The 21929-nt window shown below is 36.4% G+C and overlaps 2 protein-coding genes across 3 annotated transcripts in view; one reads left to right on the top strand and one right to left on the bottom strand.

Moving 5' to 3' along the window:
• Positions 1-21929, top strand: part of LOC106086207 (tau-tubulin kinase homolog Asator) — a 121042-nt gene that overhangs the window by 53076 nt on the left and 46037 nt on the right. The gene's annotated exons all lie outside the window — the stretch shown is intronic.
• Positions 656-20250, bottom strand: LOC106086196 (phospholipase A1). The gene is made up of 6 exons (XM_059366129.1): positions 20188-20250; positions 11692-11826; positions 5683-6003; positions 5378-5620; positions 5132-5323; positions 656-1227 (listed from the first exon to the last, which is right to left on the bottom strand). The coding sequence occupies exons 2-6, from the start codon at positions 11723-11725 to the stop codon at positions 809-811; spliced, it is 1209 nt and encodes a 402-aa protein (XP_059222112.1). The 5' UTR covers positions 11726-11826; positions 20188-20250; the 3' UTR covers positions 656-808.

The raw sequence follows: 21929 nt of genomic DNA, 5'->3' as shown, positions 1-21929 counted from the left end.
GCACATTACCTTCTATCCTCCGCATTCTTCTTCCAGGACATTTTAGAATCGAGGACCTAGCCCAAGTATTTAGCCACCTCCGAGAATTGAAGAGTAAAATCGTCCAGAAACGGAAGTCAAAATTCCGATACCTTACATCTTCGAGTGAAAGGCAACATATCATTCTTCCTTGCATTCGCCCTTAGTCCATTCATTGACGCGATCCAGACAGTCTCTTTAGTGACCTTTTTTTGATCTCTCTTATGTGACTCGGTTTAGCAGTACGGCATCGTCGTCATATGGACTTAATTTTGCGCCATCCATGTTGGAGTCAATCAAGAGAATCGGCGAGAACACCCATTCCAACCATACCATCTCCCAAGTTTGCGTCGAATATCCTTCATTCTTCACTTAAGAAATATTTCGGTGGACCTAAAGTACGACGGTGATAATCGATGCTATCTCTTTTTTATTACATCCCCTTCGATATTCATGAAAATATACATTGTACTTCTCCATCCACTAATATGTTGGAATTTATTAGTGTTATTTCAACATTTTTAAATAGACTCACTGTACATTGTACTTACCATAAAATAAAACAATAAAATATCATCATATTCAATAATATATTCAAATTCACTTTCTTTTCTTATGTAAAGCAGATCTTATTACACTTTATGGTGGAGTTTATTCAATGTCTGCTGCTTTCTGTATGTTGCTTATTATCAGATGTTAGTTCTCCTGGTCTTAAAATCAACAGTTGAGAATTTATGACTTTTATATCATTGACACTAATCCCATTATAACTGAATGGACACTATTCCCATCATACGCCTTTAGAATTCGGTGTAGATGTATGATTATGAGGATTGTTAAAACTGTAATTTATTTTATCCCATTGGTCTCCGGCAGCTAATAAGCGATCAATTCTCTTTGTTGGAGGCATATATGCTTCATTTATTGTTTTATTTGTTTCGAGTTGGCTTATATTTTTCGAACTTTCATCTTTTGTACTACATTTTCCCATGGCGTAAGGTGGTTTTCCATTGGTATCTACCAAAAACATACCTCTGGTAGTGGTCTTGACATTTTCTCCAGCTTCAAACAAATCATCATTGGTACGTGGACAATAACCCAAAATATATGCTAAATATGAACTACATTTCCATCCCCAAAAACCACTTGTGGAACGTATCGATTCATGATAATAGTCCAAAGCTCGATGATGGAAACAGGGAAAGGGGTCTGTAAAAAGAAGAAAAAAAGAAAAGTAGTTTATAATTTTTGAGTTTAGTTAAAGGTATTTTGCGCTTTCAGTTAATGGATCATTCCACCCTTTCAAGGCTCTTGATTGAAAAATCAACTTTAACTGAAAGCAACAACCTCTGTTTGCACTAAATTATGCCTAGATAATGTTTGTCACGATGCTGTCATACGTGAAGCTTCCTGATGGATGTCCCTAATAATGCCGGGAACTTTCCTCTTACCTCAATTTTCTTTTTATTCCGTTCGTAACACCTCGAAATATTGGCCGTTTTCAAATTCTCCGGCTACAATTTATATCACAATTCTTCTGGATAAATGAATTTGGTTTTCTGAATATATGCTTATTGCTCATTCTAACGATAAAACTTAACCGGTAGATGGGTGCCGGTTAGTGACTTATCGTTCCGGATAAATACAGCTGGTTTTTTGTTTACCGATTGCTGCTTTAATATTAGGTGTGTTCGCGTACTTATCCAGCAACAATTTGCCAGTAAAATTTAGCGAAGACCACCGTGGCGCAGAGGTTAGCATGTCCGCCTATGACGTCGAACGCCTGGATTCAAATCCCGGCGTTAACATCACAAAAAATTTTCAGCGTTGGTTATGACCTTACTAATGCTGGCTACATTTGCGAGGTATCCCGCCATGTTTAAACTTCTCTACCATGGCTTGTCGCTATGCGGCACGCCGTTCGGACTCTGTAATAAAAAGGTAGCCCCTTATCATTCATCTTAAACTTTAATTGGACTGCACCCATTGATATGAGAGAAGTAGGCCCTGTTCCTTCAAAGAAAGAATGTTAATGGGGAATTCAGTAAGAAACTTCTGCTGGGGAAAAAAACTCCAGCAGAAATTTGCAACCTCATTTACAAAACTCTCCAAATGTCTTTCACTCTCACACTCTCTTCCTGGAAAACGAACAACTTTCCATAAAAATGTGTGTAGTTGATATTATCCAATATGATATCAAACCCACTTTCGTTGATTCTCTTTCGAAGGCTGCAATTCTTTCTTCCAGTGACCGACCCATATTATCGATGTCGTCTGCATCGATAATATGGCATGTCACTACTCTTGTGAGTAGTATGACATGCCTATCCACACCTGCTTATCGTATAATCTTCTCCTGCAGGATATTAAAGAGATCACACGATAAGCTGTCTCTTTGTCAGAAACTTCGTTTGCTATTGAACGCTTTGGAGAGGTTGTTTCCAATTTTAACTGAGGAGCGTGTATCAGCAAGCGTCATCCTGCAAGGCCGTACGGTTTTGCAGGGTTGCCAAGCTCAGAAATGGCTTGAAATACCGTTGAACCTATAGGGCCGTCGAAGACGGCTTCGTAGTCAACGAAGAGATGGTAAGTGTTGATTTGTCCTTCTCGGATTTTGCGCGGTTTAAATATGAGATCTGTAGTGGATTTACCAGGTCTAAGGCCCAAATATCTCATTGACTTTGGGTTTTAATCGTTTACACATTACGCTCGATAGTATCTTGTATGCGATGGGGAGGAGACTTATTCCTCTGTAATTGACACATACCGTCTTGTCCCCTTTTTTGTGTACGGGACATAGTATGCTAAGGTTCCAATCATCGGAACCTTATTTGTGTCATTTTGTATACGGGACATAGTATGCTAAGGTTCCAATCGTCGGGTATGCTTCTTCTGGCCAAATTGCGAAGACGAGCTGATGCGTACGCCTTATCAGCGTATCGCCTTTGTTCTTAAACAGTTCTGTCGGCAAACCATCGGCTCCTGTTGTCTTATTGTTTTTCATACGGCTTACTGCTACATGAATCTCGTTTTGACTGGGTGGTACACATTTTATACCATCATCAGGGAGTGGTTCTGGGGTAGATTCATGGCCACCATCATCGGATATCCGCAGCGGGGAAAAGTGTTTTTCCCATATCCTCAGCACACTAACTGTATCAATTACCAGATTTCCTTCTTTGTCTATGCAGGAGGATGTGCCTGTACCAAAGCCATCGGTTTGATGTTTAATTCTTGGGTAGAATTTTTGTATTTCATTTTGGCGCCTGAACATCTCGATTCGCTCACACTCAGATCTTTCCATTTCCTTCTTCTGCTTGCAGAAAATAAGTTTCTCCTCTCTCATTTTCTTCCGACACCTCTCCTTCGTCTGGAACATTGCAACTAACTATAAAGTTACCCCGTATGCCGCATTCTTCGCTTGGGGTAGGCTTTTGGTATCCAAGTATGGATATTGCGACTCTTTCATTGGAGTGAGCAATGGTTTGTCATTGCACTGAGATACTATCGGTACAGGGAGTGTTTTCTTCAAACAATTGGGTCAGCCTAGTGGAGTATGCCGTTGCCTCCCTTTGTGTTTGCAGCTTTCCGATGTCCACCTTCCGTGCAGTTTCAGATCATAAATTTCTCACCACACTTAGACGAGTGCGAACCTTTGCTGCAATAGGGTAATGATCCGAATCGATTTTCCGTTGAATGACTTCCATCTATAACAACATGATGTATTTGATTTTTCGTGTTTGATCGGGTGACAGCCATGTGGTCGTGTGAATCCTTCAATGTTGGAATCTGGAGCTGTTAACTACCATGTTATTTGCCGTGGCGAAGTCTATGAACCTCAATCCATTATCGGAAGTTTTTTCGTGTAGGTAGAATTTTCTAATTGTTGTCCAAAGATATTTTTCTTCCCTATTTTTGCATTAAAATCTCCCAGAACGATTTTAATATTATGGGCGGGACAGCGTTCATATTCTCTATCTAGGAGCTCGTAGAAAATATTCTTCGTCTGCCCCGCATTGGTCTTGCGTCGAGGCATGGGCGCAAATAAGGCCAATGTTGAAGAATTTGGCCTTTATGCGGATTGTGGCTAGCCTCTCATCACCGAAGTAAACCTGGAGACAAGGTGTTTCAGTCTCGGGCTAAGAATAAATCCACAGCCAAATTCATGCCTCGTTTCATGCAAATGCACATTTGCCCATCAACATTCCATTAAGGAACAGGAGCAAACTTCTCATGTCCGATTCAAGTTTTAAGCTCAATGATAAGGGGCCTCTTTTTTATAGCCGAGTTCGAACGACGTGCTACAGTGCGACACATCTTTGGGGATAAGTTTTTACATGGCATAGTACCTCACAAATATCGGCGAACATTAGAATGGGATAACCGATTCATGATAGCTATAATATAGGGTGTCACCTTTCGGTGTTGTTGTGGAGCCCTTCCCATACTTCCTGTATGTTGGTTATGTCTGCCCTGTACTTCTCCAATACATCCGCCAGTGCGCATACTGCACCCTCTCTATAAAGGGTTCGGACAAGGTATGAAAATCATGGTCAAAGCAATCTTTTCAAGTTTTTCGGGTGATGGGCTACTAACCCGACGCCCAACCCATATTTTTATCACACTTCAGGTGAGCTCGTGGCACATTTAAGCTCACCACCGCGGGGAGAGCAGTGTGGGGCACATGTGTTTGGGTGCGTAATATTTCCAAGCCCATGGGATTATGTTCTTGTTTGCGTACACGTATTGGTAGGAATTGGTTTAAGATAATAATTAATGTCGGAGAATTGTGGAAGCATAATTTTCAACGCCGACTATGATCTTCGATGTCATATTGCCAAGCCTACCAATAGACATGCAAAACAAACATCTTGTGCCACTAACTTTTTATCATTGAAAATTCTCGATTTTCGTTCGCTTGTATGTCAATTAGAGTAACAGAGAATTAGTGGGACATGGCAAAAGACTTAAGTAGTCTGAGTTGCTAAGTGTTCGACAACAGGTTACAACATCAAAAAATTTAACATCTCGAAACAATAATGTCTGGCCCTTGAATTCAACTCAAAACTAGCCTTTTTTATAATTGTTTGCCTTTAAAATTATTTTTACTTACTTATGGGATTATCCTTAAAACAATGCGGTTGAATTATGCCTCCATTCATATAAAAATCAGCATGCCCACACCGTTCCAATTTACCCTGGACCAAGCCATTTGTGTGAATTACATCCACAAAGTTGGCGTCCGATTCATCCAACTTTTCACCATTGTCCGAGGTAACAAACAAGGGTAAAGCGGGATCCAGACCTTAAAGAAACCAAAACAATTAAGTTATTCCAAAATAGTTCCCATTCTTCTTACCTGTAATGCGAGGCAAGGTAAAGTTATCTAAGTTTTTGGCTACATAATTGGTCATATGAGCTCCCAATGAGAAACCAATAAGGTGAATATCTGAGCTATTTAAATCTCGTATCCGCTCCACCAGTTGAGCCACACATGCTCCAGCATGTTGTATATTGTAGACAGCGTTAAGGTAACAAGGACCTAAAGCCAAATTACTCCAATCCACATAGAATATATTGTAATCATCTTTGGCTAAATATTCTGGGAATAATATATAGTAGAAAATTCAGCAAATTACCAGATAAGTGTATTTTTTCACATACCATCCTTCATCAAGGCCAGGGAATGTAAAAACATATTAGCATTGTATCCATGTATGATTATTTTACTGGAATATTGGCTATCGTAAAAGGATTGTGATAGATTTGAGGCCTGAGAATCACCAGCAATATATACAAGTTGTGCCGTTTGAGGATTTTGTCTTGTATACAAATGAAAGGAGACATCTTTATCTGGGCAGGTACGACTTATGGCCCATATGCAGGAACCCAAGCTAAAATCTTTGTTTTGTACTTGACTTGCTGTCTCATTTCCAGCGGGAGGCGGTACGCTTTTTGCCTCAGAATTATTTATTAATACAGTTACTGCAATAAGAAAAAGAAAGGATTTTTCAGATGTGCAAATACTTCGTAGATTGTATAAAAAACTCGAGTCTGAACAAAATAACGAAGCTATATTCAAAACAACTACATATATATTAGCGTTGTATAGTTGCATAAATTTTTTTGAGTGTCTATTTTTGTATTTTACTCCTAGAAATGTTTAATACTCAATACAGTCTTACTATTTTAGTGTTTAGTATTTTATTGACAAATAGTACTACAAGTATAAACTTAAAAGTTGTAATACAAAAGATTCAAATTAATATAATGTAATTAATAGAGAGCGGATATATATACACTTTTTTTTATGGGCCGATTCTGATCAAAATTTGTATTTAGGCATAATTTGGCGAGAAAATAAATTTTGAGTGCATATTTGAAATATGTATTTTTTATGCAAAATATATGCAATATATGTGCAAAAAGTACGAGATAAAATAGATACGTTAAGAATCTTAAATAAGTTAACGGTAAGATTTTTAAGTTTTTTTATGGATATAAATGTATTCTTTAACCCCGTTTTCATCTAATTGTATCCTGAGAATCTCCAAAGTCCAAATTTATATCGATCTCCCGATTTAGGGTCTTAGGCCAATAAAATCTGCATTTATCAAGCTGAAAGTTAGCACAACCATTTGTGTTATAATCTTGATATCTATGCCGAATATGGTTCAGATCGGTCTACATCTTAATGCATCACCCATATAGACCGATCTCTCGATGTAAGGTATAAGGCCAATAAAAGTAGCATTTTTTATCTGATTTCGCTGAAATTTGGCGCAAGCCGTTATGTAAAGTTCCTTGATATAAGTGCCGAATATGGTTCAGATCGGTCAATATTTTAATATAGCCCCCATATAGACCGATCTCCCGATCGAAAAAGCTGCTTTTTTTATCCGATTTCTCTGAAATTTGTCACAACCCGTTATATAAAGTTCGTTGATATCTGTGCTGAATATGCTTTCTGAAAAATTTTGTACTGAGAAGTTGTAGAACAGAAAAATAAAATATTACTTCGAAAACAAAGAGGATGTCGACTGATCATAATGCATACATCTTCCGGGAGTTGATACTAGGAATAAATCGAGTAGATTATTACATGTACGAACATAATGTGTAGCAATATCTTAATTAACAGAGAACAAACCTACACTCAAGAAAAAGTTGGCCAAAAATTTCAGATCTTTCCTTATTCGTAGGATTTTAGCGATAAAAACGAGCCAAGGAACCAAAACTTTAAAATAAAGATGCTTTCTTTAAAATTCCTATTTACTAACGACATGACCTTTCGACTCAAATTTTGATTGCTGATTGATTCCTGTTTTACTTCATAGATTAATGTCAAATTATTATTTTTTAAAAAATTCGTTTTTATATCCACCACCATAGCTTCGGGGTATAGTAATCTAGTCATTCCGCTTGTAACACCTCGAAATATTGATCTAGGACCCCATAAAGTATATATATTCTTGATCGTCTCGACATTCTGAGTCGAACTAGCCATGTCCGTCCGTCTGTCTGTCGAAATCACGATAGCGGTCGAACGCGTAAATCTAGCCGCTTGAAATTTTGCGCAGATACTTAATATTGATGCAAATGGTCCATATCAGTTTAGATTTGGTTATAGCTCCCATATAAACCGATCTCCCTATTTGACTTCTTGAGCCCCTGGAAGCCAATAAACCGATCTTCCGATATGATTTCTTGAACCCCTGGCAGCCTCAATTTTCATCGGATTTGCACATAGTGTTATATTATGATTTCCGACAACTGTGCCAACTATGGTCTGAATCGGTCTATAACCTGATATAGCTCTCATATAAACCGATCTCTCGATTTGATTTCCTGAGCCCCTGGAAACCGCAATATTTGTCCGATTTGGCTGAAATTTTGGATGTAGTGTTCTGTTATGACTTCCAATAACTGTGCCACGTACGGTCTAAAGCGGTTAAAAACCTGATATAGCTCCTATATTTTAGCAGAATCCATGGTGGTGGTTTCCCAAGATTCGGCCCGGCCGAACATTGCACGGTTTTACTTGTTTAAACTTAACATCTTAACCTTAAAACATTAAACATTTAAAGAAGCTCCTATTTGTAAGGATACCTTGCGTCTTTAACTCCGGTTCACTCTTGTCTTGCCCCAAGGTCAATTTCTTGACTTTCAGCGATATTTTAACCTTCATTTCAGATTTTTGTCTTTAATAAAAAGACGTAAAATTAACGATTTATTAACCTACTATTAAAAATAAGAATCCTTAATATGAAGGAAAATATTGTTCACCAAAGGGAATGTTTCCTTAAAGAGTTGGAAAATTTATCATCTTTAATTTAAGTTTGCTAATCTTTGGCCCAAATTCTTGAAATTAGGACAAAATTTGTTTCAGTGTATGGTATTAAACTGGCTGATCATATTGCTCTGCATTAAAATCACCACCTATATTAATTTTCTTTAAAGATAAAGAGATGACCTCTCTCTTTTAATGGAGTACCATGAAATATGATGTTTTTTTTACCAAACAACACTACTGTGGTACAGGGTATTATAACTTAGTGTATTTGTTGTTAACACCCAAAAGGAAGAGAGATAAGACCCATTGATAAGTAAACCGATCGACTCAGGATCACTTTTTGATTCGATTTAGCTATGTCCGTCTGCCTGTCCATGTTAATTTGTGTACAAACTACAGGTCGCAGTTTTCATCCAATGGTCTTCAAATTTGGTACAAGCATGTTTTTCGGCCTACAGACGAAGCCTATTGAATCGGTTCATATTTAGATATACAGCGGTCAAAAAAAGTATTCATCATTAGCAAAATTGATAATAAATTCACTTATTTTGGGTAATTGAAGAAAATTTAAAGTAAACAAATAATGCAGTTTTATGCAATAGTTTATTTTTCGTAATATGTTTTAAAATAAATTCAAAAAATAAATTTAATTAGCGCAAAAAATGCAATTTTATATAATAACACCAAAAACAGAACAAAAAAAGTATTCATCATTGATGTGCTATCATCAAAGTCAAATTCAAATATTATTTGGGAATCCCCCTTTTCTGTTTTATTTAGTAAAGGAGGCTTTGCCCTTGACAGCAAATATTTAATTTCATTGAAAATATAGTTTTTGTCAAAATGGGTCGTAAGCAAAACGAGGTTTCTGATGAGGTAAAAGTTTTGATAATAAAACACCACAGGAATGGTTTAACTCAAAAAACTATCAGTGAAATATTAAATAGACCACGATCTACTATACAATCCATCATCAGAAAGTGGACAGAAACGAAAACTGTTGACAATAAACCAAGATCTGGTCGACCAAAAGCACTTTCAGTTGGAGATGTGCGTTGGCTAGTCTTTTTGGGTGCGATGGAAAGGTCATAGTGTACAGAAAACCAAATACAGAGCTTGAAGAACGAAACACAGTTGCTACTGTAAAACATGGTGGAGGTGGTTTAATGGTTTGGGGGTGTATGGCGGCTTCAGGAGCGGGAAATCTTGAAATTATTAATGGAGTAATGGATCATAAGTATTACATTGACATTTTAAAGAGGAATTTAAAAGATAGTGCTGTAAAACTTGGGCTTGGTAATAACTTTCAATATTATCAAGATAATGACCCCAAACATTCTGCTTTAAATACCAAGATGTGGATGCTGTATAACTGCCCCAAAGTCATTAAAACTCCTCCTCAAAGTCCCGACTTGAACCCAATTGAACATCTTTGGGAACATCTCGAACGCAAATTGAGAACGCGCAATTTTTCGAGCAAGAGTCAAATGCAACAGGTGATAATGGAGGAATGGACTAATATAGACCAAAATATAACCGCTAAATTAGTCCAATCGATGTCAAACCGTTTAAAAGAAGTTATAAGACGCGGTGGTCGAATAACAAAGTATTAATTTTTTTAAATTATGTTATTTATTTTTTTGTTTTTTTGCAATGATGAATACTTTTTTTGTTTAATTTTTTGTGTTCAGCTGTAAAATGGCCCTTTTTGTTCCAATAAATACTATTTTTTTCTTTAAAAACAATGAAATTGTGTACATATATATCACACAAGCACTACTGCATCATTAGTTTAATATGTTTTTATTCCAATTGTCTTTTGTAGACTTATTAAAAAAAAAACATTGAATGATGAATACTTTTTTTGACCGCTGTAGCTTCCATATATATGTTCGTCCGATTTGCAGTAATAATGCAATAAAATGGTTATTTGTTAACCGGTTAAATTTGTTAACAATTTGAGAGTAAGGATTTTCGTATGACTCTCGACATTACTGGTGAATGTTTTAGAAATCCGTTCAGATTTAGGTATAGCTCCCGTATATAAATATCGCCCGATTTTCACTTCTAGAGCTACTCATTTATTGACCAACCTTCCCAAAACTTTGCACAACGCTTTCCTCGACGAGTTCAACAATATCTATGAAGTTTACTCGAAATCGGTTCAGATTTAGATATAGCTCCCATGTTCGTCCGATTTTGAGAAATTTTGCATTAAAGTTCTCATTTGTTTCATTTCATAGAAATCGGTTCAGATTTAGATATAGCTGCCATATATATGTATATATATCGCCCGATTTTCACTTCTATGGTCACTGCAAGCGCATTTATTGACCAATCTTGCCAAAATTTTGTACAGCGCTTTCCCCGATGACAGCCACAACATATAAGGAGTTTGCTAGAAATCGGTTCAGATTTAGATATAGCTCCCCTATATATATGTTTATCAGATTGCAATAAAGTGCTCCATTGTTAACCAATTCTCTCAACATTGGGCAAAAAGGATTTTCTTATATCTTTTAACATTACTGGTGAATTTCATAGAAATCAGTTCAGATTTATATACAGCTGCCATATATGTATTTCGCCCGATTTTCACTTCTAGAGCCACTGCTAGCGCATTTATTGACCAATCATGCCAAAATTGTGCAGAACGCTTTACTCGATGCCTACCACATTATCCAAGAAGTTTGGTCAAAATCGATTCAGATTTAGATGTAGCTCCCAAATATATGATTTTGGCTAATTTACAATAATGTTGTCATTTGTCAACATATTTGCTTGAAATATAATACGGATTGTTTAATAACCTATCCTAAAACATCCGCCGAGGTCCATCAAAATTGGTTCAGAATTAGATATAGTTCCCACTTTGTACCTATAATGTAGGTGTAAGATATTATAAAGTTGGCATCGCCCGACTTTTGTCTTTCCTTGCTGGTTTGTAACTACAATAGCGCTTGTTTGGCTTAGTTATTGTTATTAATTCTTCTATCAGTACCTAGTTTGGAGATATTGGGGCTAACAACGCCCAAAAATATGTACTCCATTTCGCTTTCAAATTTAGATTTGCACAAAACTTTAAAATTACTATCTGTGTACATAAATATTGGGTTGCCCAAAAAGTAATTGCGGATTTTTCATATAGTCGGCGTTGACAAATTTTTTCACAGCTTGTGACTCTGTAATTGCATTCTTTCTTCTGTCAGTTATCAGCTGTTACTTTTAGCTTGCTTTAGAAAAAAGTGTAAAAAAAGTATATTTGATTAAAGTTCATTCTAAGTTTTATTAAAAATGCATTTACTTTCTTTTAAAAAATCCGCAATTACTTTTTGGGCAACCCAATAACTTTAGACAATTTCATTAACAAGATAACTTACCTCCGAAAATAAATATTAGAGTAAACCACATCATAGTAGTTAATAATTGAATAAAGTCTTAGAACTTTATTGAAAGATCACATTAAGTCAATAGGGTTTATATCATTGGTATTATATATCACAGCATTGTTTAATCTGAAAAAAGTGTCGATTAATAAAGTATTCGCAATATCTCAAGCGAAAATTTTTTGGAGTTATGTACAGCGGTCAAAAAAAGTATTCATCATTAGCAAAATTGATAATAAATTCACTTATTTTGGGTAATTGAAGAAAATTTAAAGTAAACAAATAATGCAGTTTTATGCAATAGTTTATTTTTCGTAATATGTTTTAAAATAAATTCAAAAAATAAATTTAATTAGCGCAAAAAATGCAATTTTATATAATAACACCAAAAACAGAACAAAAAAAGTATTCATCATTGATGTGCTATCATCAAAGTCAAATTCAAATATTATTTGGGAATCCCCCTTTTCTGTTTTATTTAGTAAAGGAGGCTTTGCCCTTGACAGCAAATATTTAATTTCATTGAAAATATAGTTTTTGTCAAAATGGGTCGTAAGCAAAACGAGGTTTCTGATGAGGTAAAAGTTTTGATAATAAAACACCACAGGAATGGTTTAACTCAAAAAACTATCAGTGAAATATTAAATAGACCACGATCTACTATACAATCCATCATCAGAAAGTGGACAGAAACGAAAACTGTTGACAATAAACCAAGATCTGGTCGACCAAAAGCACTTTCAGTTGGAGATGTGCGTTGGCTAGTGCGGCAAGTTCAGAAAACTCCGAAGACAAATGCGACCATTCTTCGTAAAAACACTATGGAATATTTAGGGAAGGAAGTTACTACACAAACAATTCGAAATACACTCAAAAGGCATAGTTACAGAGGAAGAACTGCACGTAAGAAGCCCTTTATAAATAAAATAAACCGAGTGAAAAGGCTAAACTTCGCAAAAATGTATGTAAAACAGCCCGAATCATTTTGGAAAACAGTCATTTTTGCAGACGAGAGCAAGTTTAATCTTTTGGGGTGCGATGGAAAGGTCATAGTGTACAGAAAACCAAATACAGAGCTTGAAGAACGAAACACAGTTGCTACTGTAAAACATGGTGGAGGTGGTTTAATGGTTTGGGGGTGTATGGCGGCTTCAGGAGCGGGAAATCTTGAAATTATTAATGGAGTAATGGATCATAAGTATTACATTGACATTTTAAAGAGGAATTTAAAAGATAGTGCTGTAAAACTTGGGCTTGGTAATAACTTTCAATATTATCAAGATAATGACCCCAAACATTCTGCTTTAAATACCAAGATGTGGATGCTGTATAACTGCCCCAAAGTCATTAAAACTCCTCCTCAAAGTCCCGACTTGAACCCAATTGAACATCTTTGGGAACATCTCGAACGCAAATTGAGAACGCGCAATTTTTCGAGCAAGAGTCAAATGCAACAGGTGATAATGGAGGAATGGACTAATATAGACCAAAATATAACCGCTAAATTAGTCCAATCGATGTCAAACCGTTTAAAAGAAGTTATAAGACGCGGTGGTCGAATAACAAAGTATTAATTTTTTTAAATTATGTTATTTATTTTTTTGTTTTTTTGCAATGATGAATACTTTTTTTGTTTAATTTTTTGTGTTCAGCTGTAAAATGGCCCTTTTTGTTCCAATAAATAATATTTTTTTCTTTAAAAACAATGAAATTGTGTACATATATATCACACAAGCACTACTGCATCATTAGTGTAATACGTTTTTATTCCAATTGTCTTTTGTAGACTTATTAAAAAAAAAACATTGAATGATGAATACTTTTTTTGACCGCTGTATGTTCGTAAGCAATATTTGTGTGTTCACAAGGAAGAGTAACATCCTGATGGTAAATATACAATAATGGCATATTTTATGTTCCATGTGATTTTAAATCTATAATTACAAAACTTGGAAAAGTATATTATATTCCACATTTTTACATTTATGACACCTGTTATTGATATCGATTTATGCAATTTATGCTCCAAATCGAACATTTTTCTTTAATAATTTCTTAAATTCTAAATTATGCATTGAACTTAACTTTAACTATTTTTCACAGTATGTATTATTCTTCAATTTATTGTTTATGCAGAATTTCGTTAAAATTTTTTAATATCTATGTATATAACTATATGATGATTTACACTTAAACTACAGTATTGGCCACTATGTTTACCGTCCTTTACAAAATATGTCACCGTAGTAAAGGTCATTTCAGAAATTTGAATAATTTTTGCAACATTACAGTACGAACCGTTAAGTAAGTTGCATTTAATCCACTTTGTTAGACTTCCTAATAACTTAAATAAGTCACTGGCTAATTTTATACTTGAGATGTTCTTCTGTTAACAAAACATGTTCATCGAAAATCTTACAAAAACGCTTGCGGTGTGTAGGCCACACACGCAAATTACGTGACAAGATTGCTAAAAGTGTTTTTCTGTAATTTATTAATTGAACCGTCAGTTGTTAATCGGTTAACGTTATTGCAGAAGCTTTAAAACACAATGAGTATTGTTATGGAAAAAGATTTGATTTTATATCAATGTCTGCCGGCAGCACACGCATTGTTGAGTGGGTACGATACAGTCAAACCCGCCTTATTAAATATTTAAATCTAACTGCAATATTTGGGATACATCATAGAATTACATTTAAGATGATTTTTGAAGAAAATCTCTTAAAGTAAAATATGAATAAAATAAAATGAGATAAAAGTGGCTCTTTGGAAATGAACGGTTAAATGAAATTTTTATTGGTTTGTTATACGGAATAAATAATTTAAAGGTTAATTTTGTAAAGAGTTGACCCATTTGGCCAATCCGAATTCGGCTTACTGAAACATTTTCACTTATTTGCAAAGCAAACAAAACAAGCCATCGTTTAGAGGAAAATATTGATGACATCGTTTTGACAAAAGTATTGATGTAATATTTGGGATTTAATTAGGCAGATTGGTCTGTATACCGTTTATTCAATCTCAAAAAAAGGTACGCAAATACAAGTGAAATAAGTAAAAGCGTGCGTTCAGTCGTGCCGAATCTTATATACCCTCCACCATGGATCGCATTTGCCGAGTTCTTTTCCCGGTATCTCTTTTTAGACAAACAAAGGATACATTTTTGAAGTTATATCAAGTTATGGTCCGATTCGGACCATAATTGAACTGAATGTTAGAAACCATAGTAGAAGTCATTGTGTAAAATTTCAGCCAATTCGAATAAGAATTGCGCCCTTTAGGGGTTCAAGATGTAAAATAGGGAGATCGGTTTATATGGGACGGAATGTATATAGACCGATTCGGACCATATTTTACACGTATGTTGAAGCTAATGGAAATAGGCGTTGTACAAAATTTCAGCCAAATCGGTTAATAATTGAACTCTCTAGAGGCTCAAGAAGTCAAGATCACAGATCGGTTTAAATGTCAGCTATATCAGGTTATAGACCGATTTCAATCATACTTAACAAAGTTGTTGGAAGTCACAACGAAATACGTCATGCAAAATTTCAGCCAAATCGGACAAAATTGCGGCCTCTGGAGGCACATGAAGTCAAGACCCCAGATCGGTTTATATGACAGCTATATCAGGTTATGGACTGATTTCATTCATACTAAGCACAGTTCTTGGAAATCATAACAAAACACCTCATACAAAATTTCAGCCAAATTGCATAATAATGTCTCAAGAAGTCAATATCCAAGATCGGTTTATATGGCAGCTATATCAAAACATGGACCGATATGGCCCATTTACAATCCCAACTGACCTACACTAATACAAAGTATTTGTGCAAAATTTCAAGCGCCTAGCTTTACTCCTTCGAAAAATATCGTGCTTTCGACAGGCAGACGGACGGACGGACACGGCTAGATCGACTTAAAATGGCATAACGATCAAAAAGATATATATACTTTATGGGGTCTTAGACGAATATTTCGAGGAGTTACAAACAGAATGACGAAATTAGTATGCCCCCATCCTATGGTGGAGGGTATAAAAGGCAAAAATCGAAAGCGACCATATAATACCATATAAAATTTATTGCTGATAGTTATTGCGACAAAATTTTGAATACGTCAAAACTAGGGTTCCGTCAATCCAAGGCAGCAGTGCCTCGCACTCGACCTCAAGTATCGTTCCGGTATCCGATCGGAAACCTTTTCTATTCCTTCCCATTTTTCCATCGTCGCCTTAACTATACCGCGATGGTATGAGCTGCTCCTATCCTCTATCCATTCTCAAATAGCCTTAAGTCTCTTAGCCGCAATGACAGTCTCACCTTTAATCTGTATGTCTAAGGGTCGGATATCTAAAATAGTCTCCATTGCCCTAGTAGACGTGGTCCTCAATGCTCCGCCTACGCCAAGACAACATGTTCTCTGAACCTGTCCTCGGATTAAGGTCTCATTTCGAGCCTACGGCTATGTCAAGACAACATGTTCTCTGAACCTATTGTATTGTCCTTACGTTGCACTTTTTCTCTATAGCGGTCCACCAAACTACTGAGGCATAACTAAGTATTGGTCTAATCTCGCTCCTGTAGAGCCAGTGGACTATCCTTGGATCAAGGCCCAATTTCGAGCTACGGTCCCGTTTTGGGAAGACCAAACGCCCGATGGAAAGATCAAGTTGTGGGAGGCACCTTGAAACTTGATTTTAGAATGAGCGCAGAAGATCGAGGCGCTTGGAACGCTATTCTACGTTCGGCTAGTGGAAGAAATATTCTGTCATACCCAATTAAAGTAAAGTAAAGTAAAGGTCCCGTTTACATAGTACTCAACATCTATGAGCCTTCTCGGTATGCTCCTGAATGTGACACTTCCAATCAGTATCCTGTACTAGATCACTCCTAAGTATTTGACCTTGTCAGTTATCGAAATTGTTCTATTGAGGAAACGTGGTGCGTCAAATTGACCCACCTTTATCTTCTTCGCGAACAGGCAGTTTTCAGTCTTCTTTGGGTTAATATTGAGACCTCTAGGCCCTTCTGCATAGCTGGTTCGGATCCTTACAACAAATTCTGATCTACTGAATTCTAGTAGCTAGACATTTTGCTGCGACCACTGCCTTGAAATTGAGGCATCTTTCACTTTTAAACATTTGATTGAGTATTGTACCTCTATAGTTGTTGGTGGCTTTTAGGGCTTTGATGACTGACTGAGACTGGCAAGGCCTCTTGCCGTTGTTTCGGGCGCCCAGGTTCAAGTCCCGGCCGGATTCAACCGAATTTTTTCATTTTCAAGTATTTTGCCTGTTAGAGCGAAGATCATTAAATTTCACAATTTTTGTGTGTTTCTCTCGAGACGAGCTCAATAATCGGAGATTTTCTTTGCAAATGGAAAAGGAAAGCCAGAGATAGCAACACACACCAACCACTATGGGACGTGTTTCGTCTTTGGTTAGAATCCTAATCCGAATTCCTAAGAAATAAAATCGCCGGTTTCTAAGACAAGTACTTTTATTTCAGACGCTTGTGCTATCACTTGCGGTAGCATAAATTGAACGAAACCATTGATAACCGTACCAAAAGATAGCATTTCCGACAAGGAAGTCGAACCCTCCTTCTTGTTGAAGTTTGATAGTCGTACTGGCAAGACTGAAATCTGCAAGCAAAAATCCTAAAATACCTACTCCATCCTAATTCAATTCGTATGGCCTTATTATTCTTGGACATTGACTGGTCTACTGTACTAATCTAGTCATTCCATAAAGAATATATATTCTAGATCCTCTAGACATTCTGATTCGATCTAGTCACGTCCATGCGACCGTCCGTCTGTCGAAATCACGATTTTGCACAGATACTTAATATTGATGTTGGTCGTTGGGGATTGCAAATGGGCCATATCGGTTCAGATTTGAATATAGCTCCCGTATAAACCGATCTTTCGATCTCCCGATTTGACTTCTTGAGCCCTTGTAAGCCACAATTTTCATTTTATTTGTCTGAAATTTTGCACATAGTGTTCTCTTATGATTTCCAACATCTGCGTCAAGTACGGTCCAAATCAGTCTATAACCTGGTATAGCTTCCACATAAACCGATCTCCCGTTTTGACTTCTTGAGCCACTGGAAGCCACAATTTTCATCCGACTTCGCCTAAATTTTGCACATGGTGTTTTCTTATGACCTCCAACAACAGTGTTATGTGCGGTCCAAATCGGTCTATAACATGGTATAGCTTCCATATAAACCAATCTACCGAATTGACTTCTTGAACCACTGGAAACCACAATTTTCATCCGATTTCGCCTAAATTTTGCACATGGTGTTTTCTTATGACCTCCAAGTGTGTTAAGTGCCGTCCAAATCGGTATATAACCTAGGATAGCTTCCATATAAACCGATCTCCCGATTTGACTTCTTGAGCTCCTGGAAGCCACAATTTTTGTCTGATATGGCTAAAATTTTGCTTGCGTTGTTATACTCTACACCACTACTGTGGTACAGGGTATTATTTATAACTTGGTGCATTTGTTTGTAACACCCAAAAGGAAGAGAGATAGACCCATTGAAAAGTATACCGATCGACTCAGAATTACTTTCTGATTCGATTTAGCTATGTCCGTCTGTCTGTCCATGTGAATTTGTGTACAAAGTACAGGTCGCAGTTTTCATCCGAAGATCAAGACGATCAAATTTGGTACAGGCATGTTTTTCGGCCTAGAGACGAAGCCTATTGAAATTGGAGAAAATCGATTCAGATTTGGATATAGCTCCCATATATTTGTTCGTCCGATTTTCAGTAACACCGCAATAAAATGGTCATTTGTTAACCGATTCCCTCGAAAATTGGCAGAAAAGATTTTCTTATGACTCTCGACAGTACTGGTGAATTTCATGGAATTCATGTTAACTGATTCTCTCGAAATTCGACAGGAAGGATTTTCTTATGACTCTCGACAGTAATGATGAGTTTCATGGAAATCGGTTCAGATTTAGATATAGCTCTCACATATATATATATATATATATATATCTCGCCCGATTTTCACTCCTAGAGCCACTGCAATCGCATTTATTGACCTATCATACCACAACTTCGTACAGCGCTTTCCTCGACGACTGTCACAATATCTGAGAAGTTTACTCGAAATCGGTTCAAATTTAGATATAGCTCCCATATATATGTCCGTCCGATTTGCAGTAATATTGCAATAAAATGGTCTTTTGTTAACCGGTTCTCTCGAAATTCGACTGGAAGGATTTTCTTATGACTCTCGACATTAATGATGAATTTCATGGAAATCGGATCAGATTTAGATATAGCTCTCATATGTATGTTCGTCCGATTTGCAGTAATATTGCAATAAAATGGTCTTTTGTTAACCGATTCTCTCGAAATTCGACGGGAAGGATTTTCTTAAGGCTCTCGTTATTAATGATGAATATCATGGAAATCGGTTCAGATTTAGATATATCGGTTCAGATTTAGATATATTTACTCCTAGAGCCACTACAAGCGGTTTGTTTGACCAATCTTGCCAAAATTTTGCACAACGCTTTCCTCGACGACTACCACATTGTCTGAGAAGTTTGCTCGAAATCGGTTCAGAATTAGATATACCTCCCATATATATGTTCGTCAGATTTTGGGTATTTTGTAATAATGTTGTCATTTGTCAACCGTAGTTATTACAGTTTAAACATATTTGCCCGCCGAGGTCCATCAAAATTGGATCAGAATTGGATATAGCTCCCACATTGTACTAATAGGGTAGGTGTAGGGTATTATGCAGTCGCAACCGCCCGACTTTTGTCCTTCCTTACAGGTTTTGTTTTAACTTTCAACAACTGTTCCAAGTAGGGTTCAAGTCGGTCTATAACCTGATTTAGCTTCCATATAAACCGGTCTCTCGATTACCCTTTTTCGGTTCCTAGCAGCTTTAATTTTGCTGGTTTGACAGAAGTTTGGTTTTTTGGAACAAAATTAAGCCCTTCAACTAAATTTAAATTGTATAAATTTTTAGCAGAATCCATGGTGGTGGGTTCCCAAGATTCGACCCGGCTGAACTTAGCATGCATGTTAAAATCTGGATTTTCTCACTGCTTGCTGTGTTTTTGTTTATACTCCAAGTTTGCTGTGTTCCGTTTTCGTTTCATCAGTGGGTGATGAGGTGTTGAAATAAGGTTGACAAAAATACTCTAAAAAGCCAAATGGCTCAAGTCCATTGGCAAGTGAGTGCTGAACCTTAAATTTTCATTAGATATCGTTGTAGGGATATATGAAGAATCTTTTGTGACGCACTGTACTTCTTTTAACACCACACCCTACAATATTCCTGATATAATTATTTTATTGATTTAAAATAAGTCTTTATATAAACTTTTATCTTTAAAATTATTACATTAATTAATTATGGTCTTTATTATAAAATTTTTTCTTTAAATATTACATTAGTTATTAAATTTATTAATCAATTCTGTTGTTTTCATTTACCAACACTATAGTTTTATCGAACCGTTATAATCACTATGTCACTACTTGCATGCTCTCTGCCTGATGCACTGCTGCAAACTGACTAATATGACGGTAATGGCAGACGTATTATTATTATTTTGCCAATCGAATATGCTTGAACACCACAACCGGTCCTCTGTCCTTGCGCAATGTGATGTAGTTAGTGGTTGTACTGAGTACGTGTACTATTTTATTTGTATAAGCCAAGCAATTTTATTAGTGACTGTTTGAATATGGCAAACTGCCTGCATTAATATTCATAATAATCGATTTGGAGATTAAACAAATTTATTAAAAAACCTTTAAAAATAACATCCTGAAAATTCCTAATATGAAAATATGTATACCCTTTTGAATACATAACTTACTTCCCTCCAATCCATATACAAGTACACCTGCTGATAGGCATAATTAATTATTTATTAATTAAAAATGCTTTATTGGCTTTACACATTACTTCTTATCATTTGTCTTGACAAATTTCCGTTTATTATGACGTTTTGTCATTCCCTGATTATCTAACTGTCAACTGGAGAACAAGCGTTTAAGGAAACTTGAGAATGTTTCCTTACAAGTATCTATGTCTATTTATAATTAGAAGTGTTGTCAACATGAATATTTTGCTCTTGCTCTCCTGTTTATACACTCCTTCTCATTGTACCAAAGAGCAGATTATAAAGAGTTTTTTTACTCTTAAAATAAGAGAGCGAATTCTAAAATAGAGAGCATTTTTTCTTTAGCAGCACAAGGTATAATGAAATGGAAAGGTAATGTCGCTAGCCCAGCTGATATAATATCGAGATATAGAAGAGTTGTATAGTCTCACAAAGTTGTTGTATATAAAGGGTGATTTTTTAAGAGCTATAGAAAAGCCACCGTAGCGCAGTGGTTAGCATGTCCGCCTATGACGCTGAACGCCTGGGTTCGAATCCTGGCGGGAACATCAGAAAAATTTTCAGTGGTGGTTATCCCCTCTTAATGCTGGCGACATTTGTGAGGTACTTTGCCATGTAAAAACTTCTTCCCAAAGAAGTGTCGCTCTGCGGCATGCCGTTCGGAGTCGCCTATAAAAAGAAAGTCCCTTATCATTGAGCTTAAAATTGAATTGGACAGCACTCATTGATATGTGAGAAGTTTGCCCCCAGTTCCTTAATGGAATGTCCATGGGTAAATTTGCTTTTCAAAAAAAAAAAATATATATATATATAAAATTCAGAAAAAGTGCATGAAATCTTTAATTTAATCTATAGGTACGGTCTATATAATTGAATGTTTGAAGATTATTTCATGCAAATGTTGACCGTGACTGCGCCTCAAATGATCCACCTGCTTAGTCCAATTTTGGCATACTCTTTCCAACACTTCGGCCGGTATCTCACGAATAAATGCTTCAATGTTGTCTTCCAATGCATCAATTGAAGCGGACTAGTGAATATCAGCCAGAAGCGTTGCAAGAACTACCAATGCATCCAGAAAAAGTCACAGTTTGGTGCGGTTTATGGGCTGGTGGCATCATTGGACCGTACTTCTTCAAAGATGATGCGTATCGTAACGTAACTCTGATTGGTGAGCACTATCGGGAGATGATATCCAATTCTTTATGGCAGAAAATCCAAGAGCTTGACTTGCATGACATGTGGTTTCAACAAGACGTTGCCACATGTCACACAGCACGCGTAACAAAGGACTTATTGAGAGGTGAGTTCGGTGAACATTTTAAT

The sequence above is a fragment of the Stomoxys calcitrans genome, chromosome 3 (assembly GCF_963082655.1).
Source record: "Stomoxys calcitrans chromosome 3, idStoCalc2.1, whole genome shotgun sequence".
NCBI lineage: Eukaryota > Metazoa > Arthropoda > Insecta > Diptera > Muscidae > Stomoxys > Stomoxys calcitrans.
The sequence above is the reverse complement of the archived record's forward strand: the minus strand, read 5'-3'. Positions and strand labels throughout refer to the sequence as shown.

What these genes read in the sequence shown, in the direction of transcription:
- LOC106086196 (XM_059366129.1), bottom strand. Translation starts at nt 11,725, where the DNA reads ATGATGTGGTTTACTCTAATATTTATTTTCGGAG. An exon ending in TACCTTGCCTCGCATTACAG is followed by an intron (nt 5,324 to 5,377) that starts GTAAGAAGAATG and finishes GGTTTCTTTAAG; the next exon opens with GTCTGGATCCCGCTTTACCC. An exon ending in TTTTAAGGATAATCCCATAA is followed by an intron (nt 1,228 to 5,131) that starts GTAAGTAAAAAT and finishes TTCTTTTTACAG; the next exon opens with ACCCCTTTCCCTGTTTCCAT.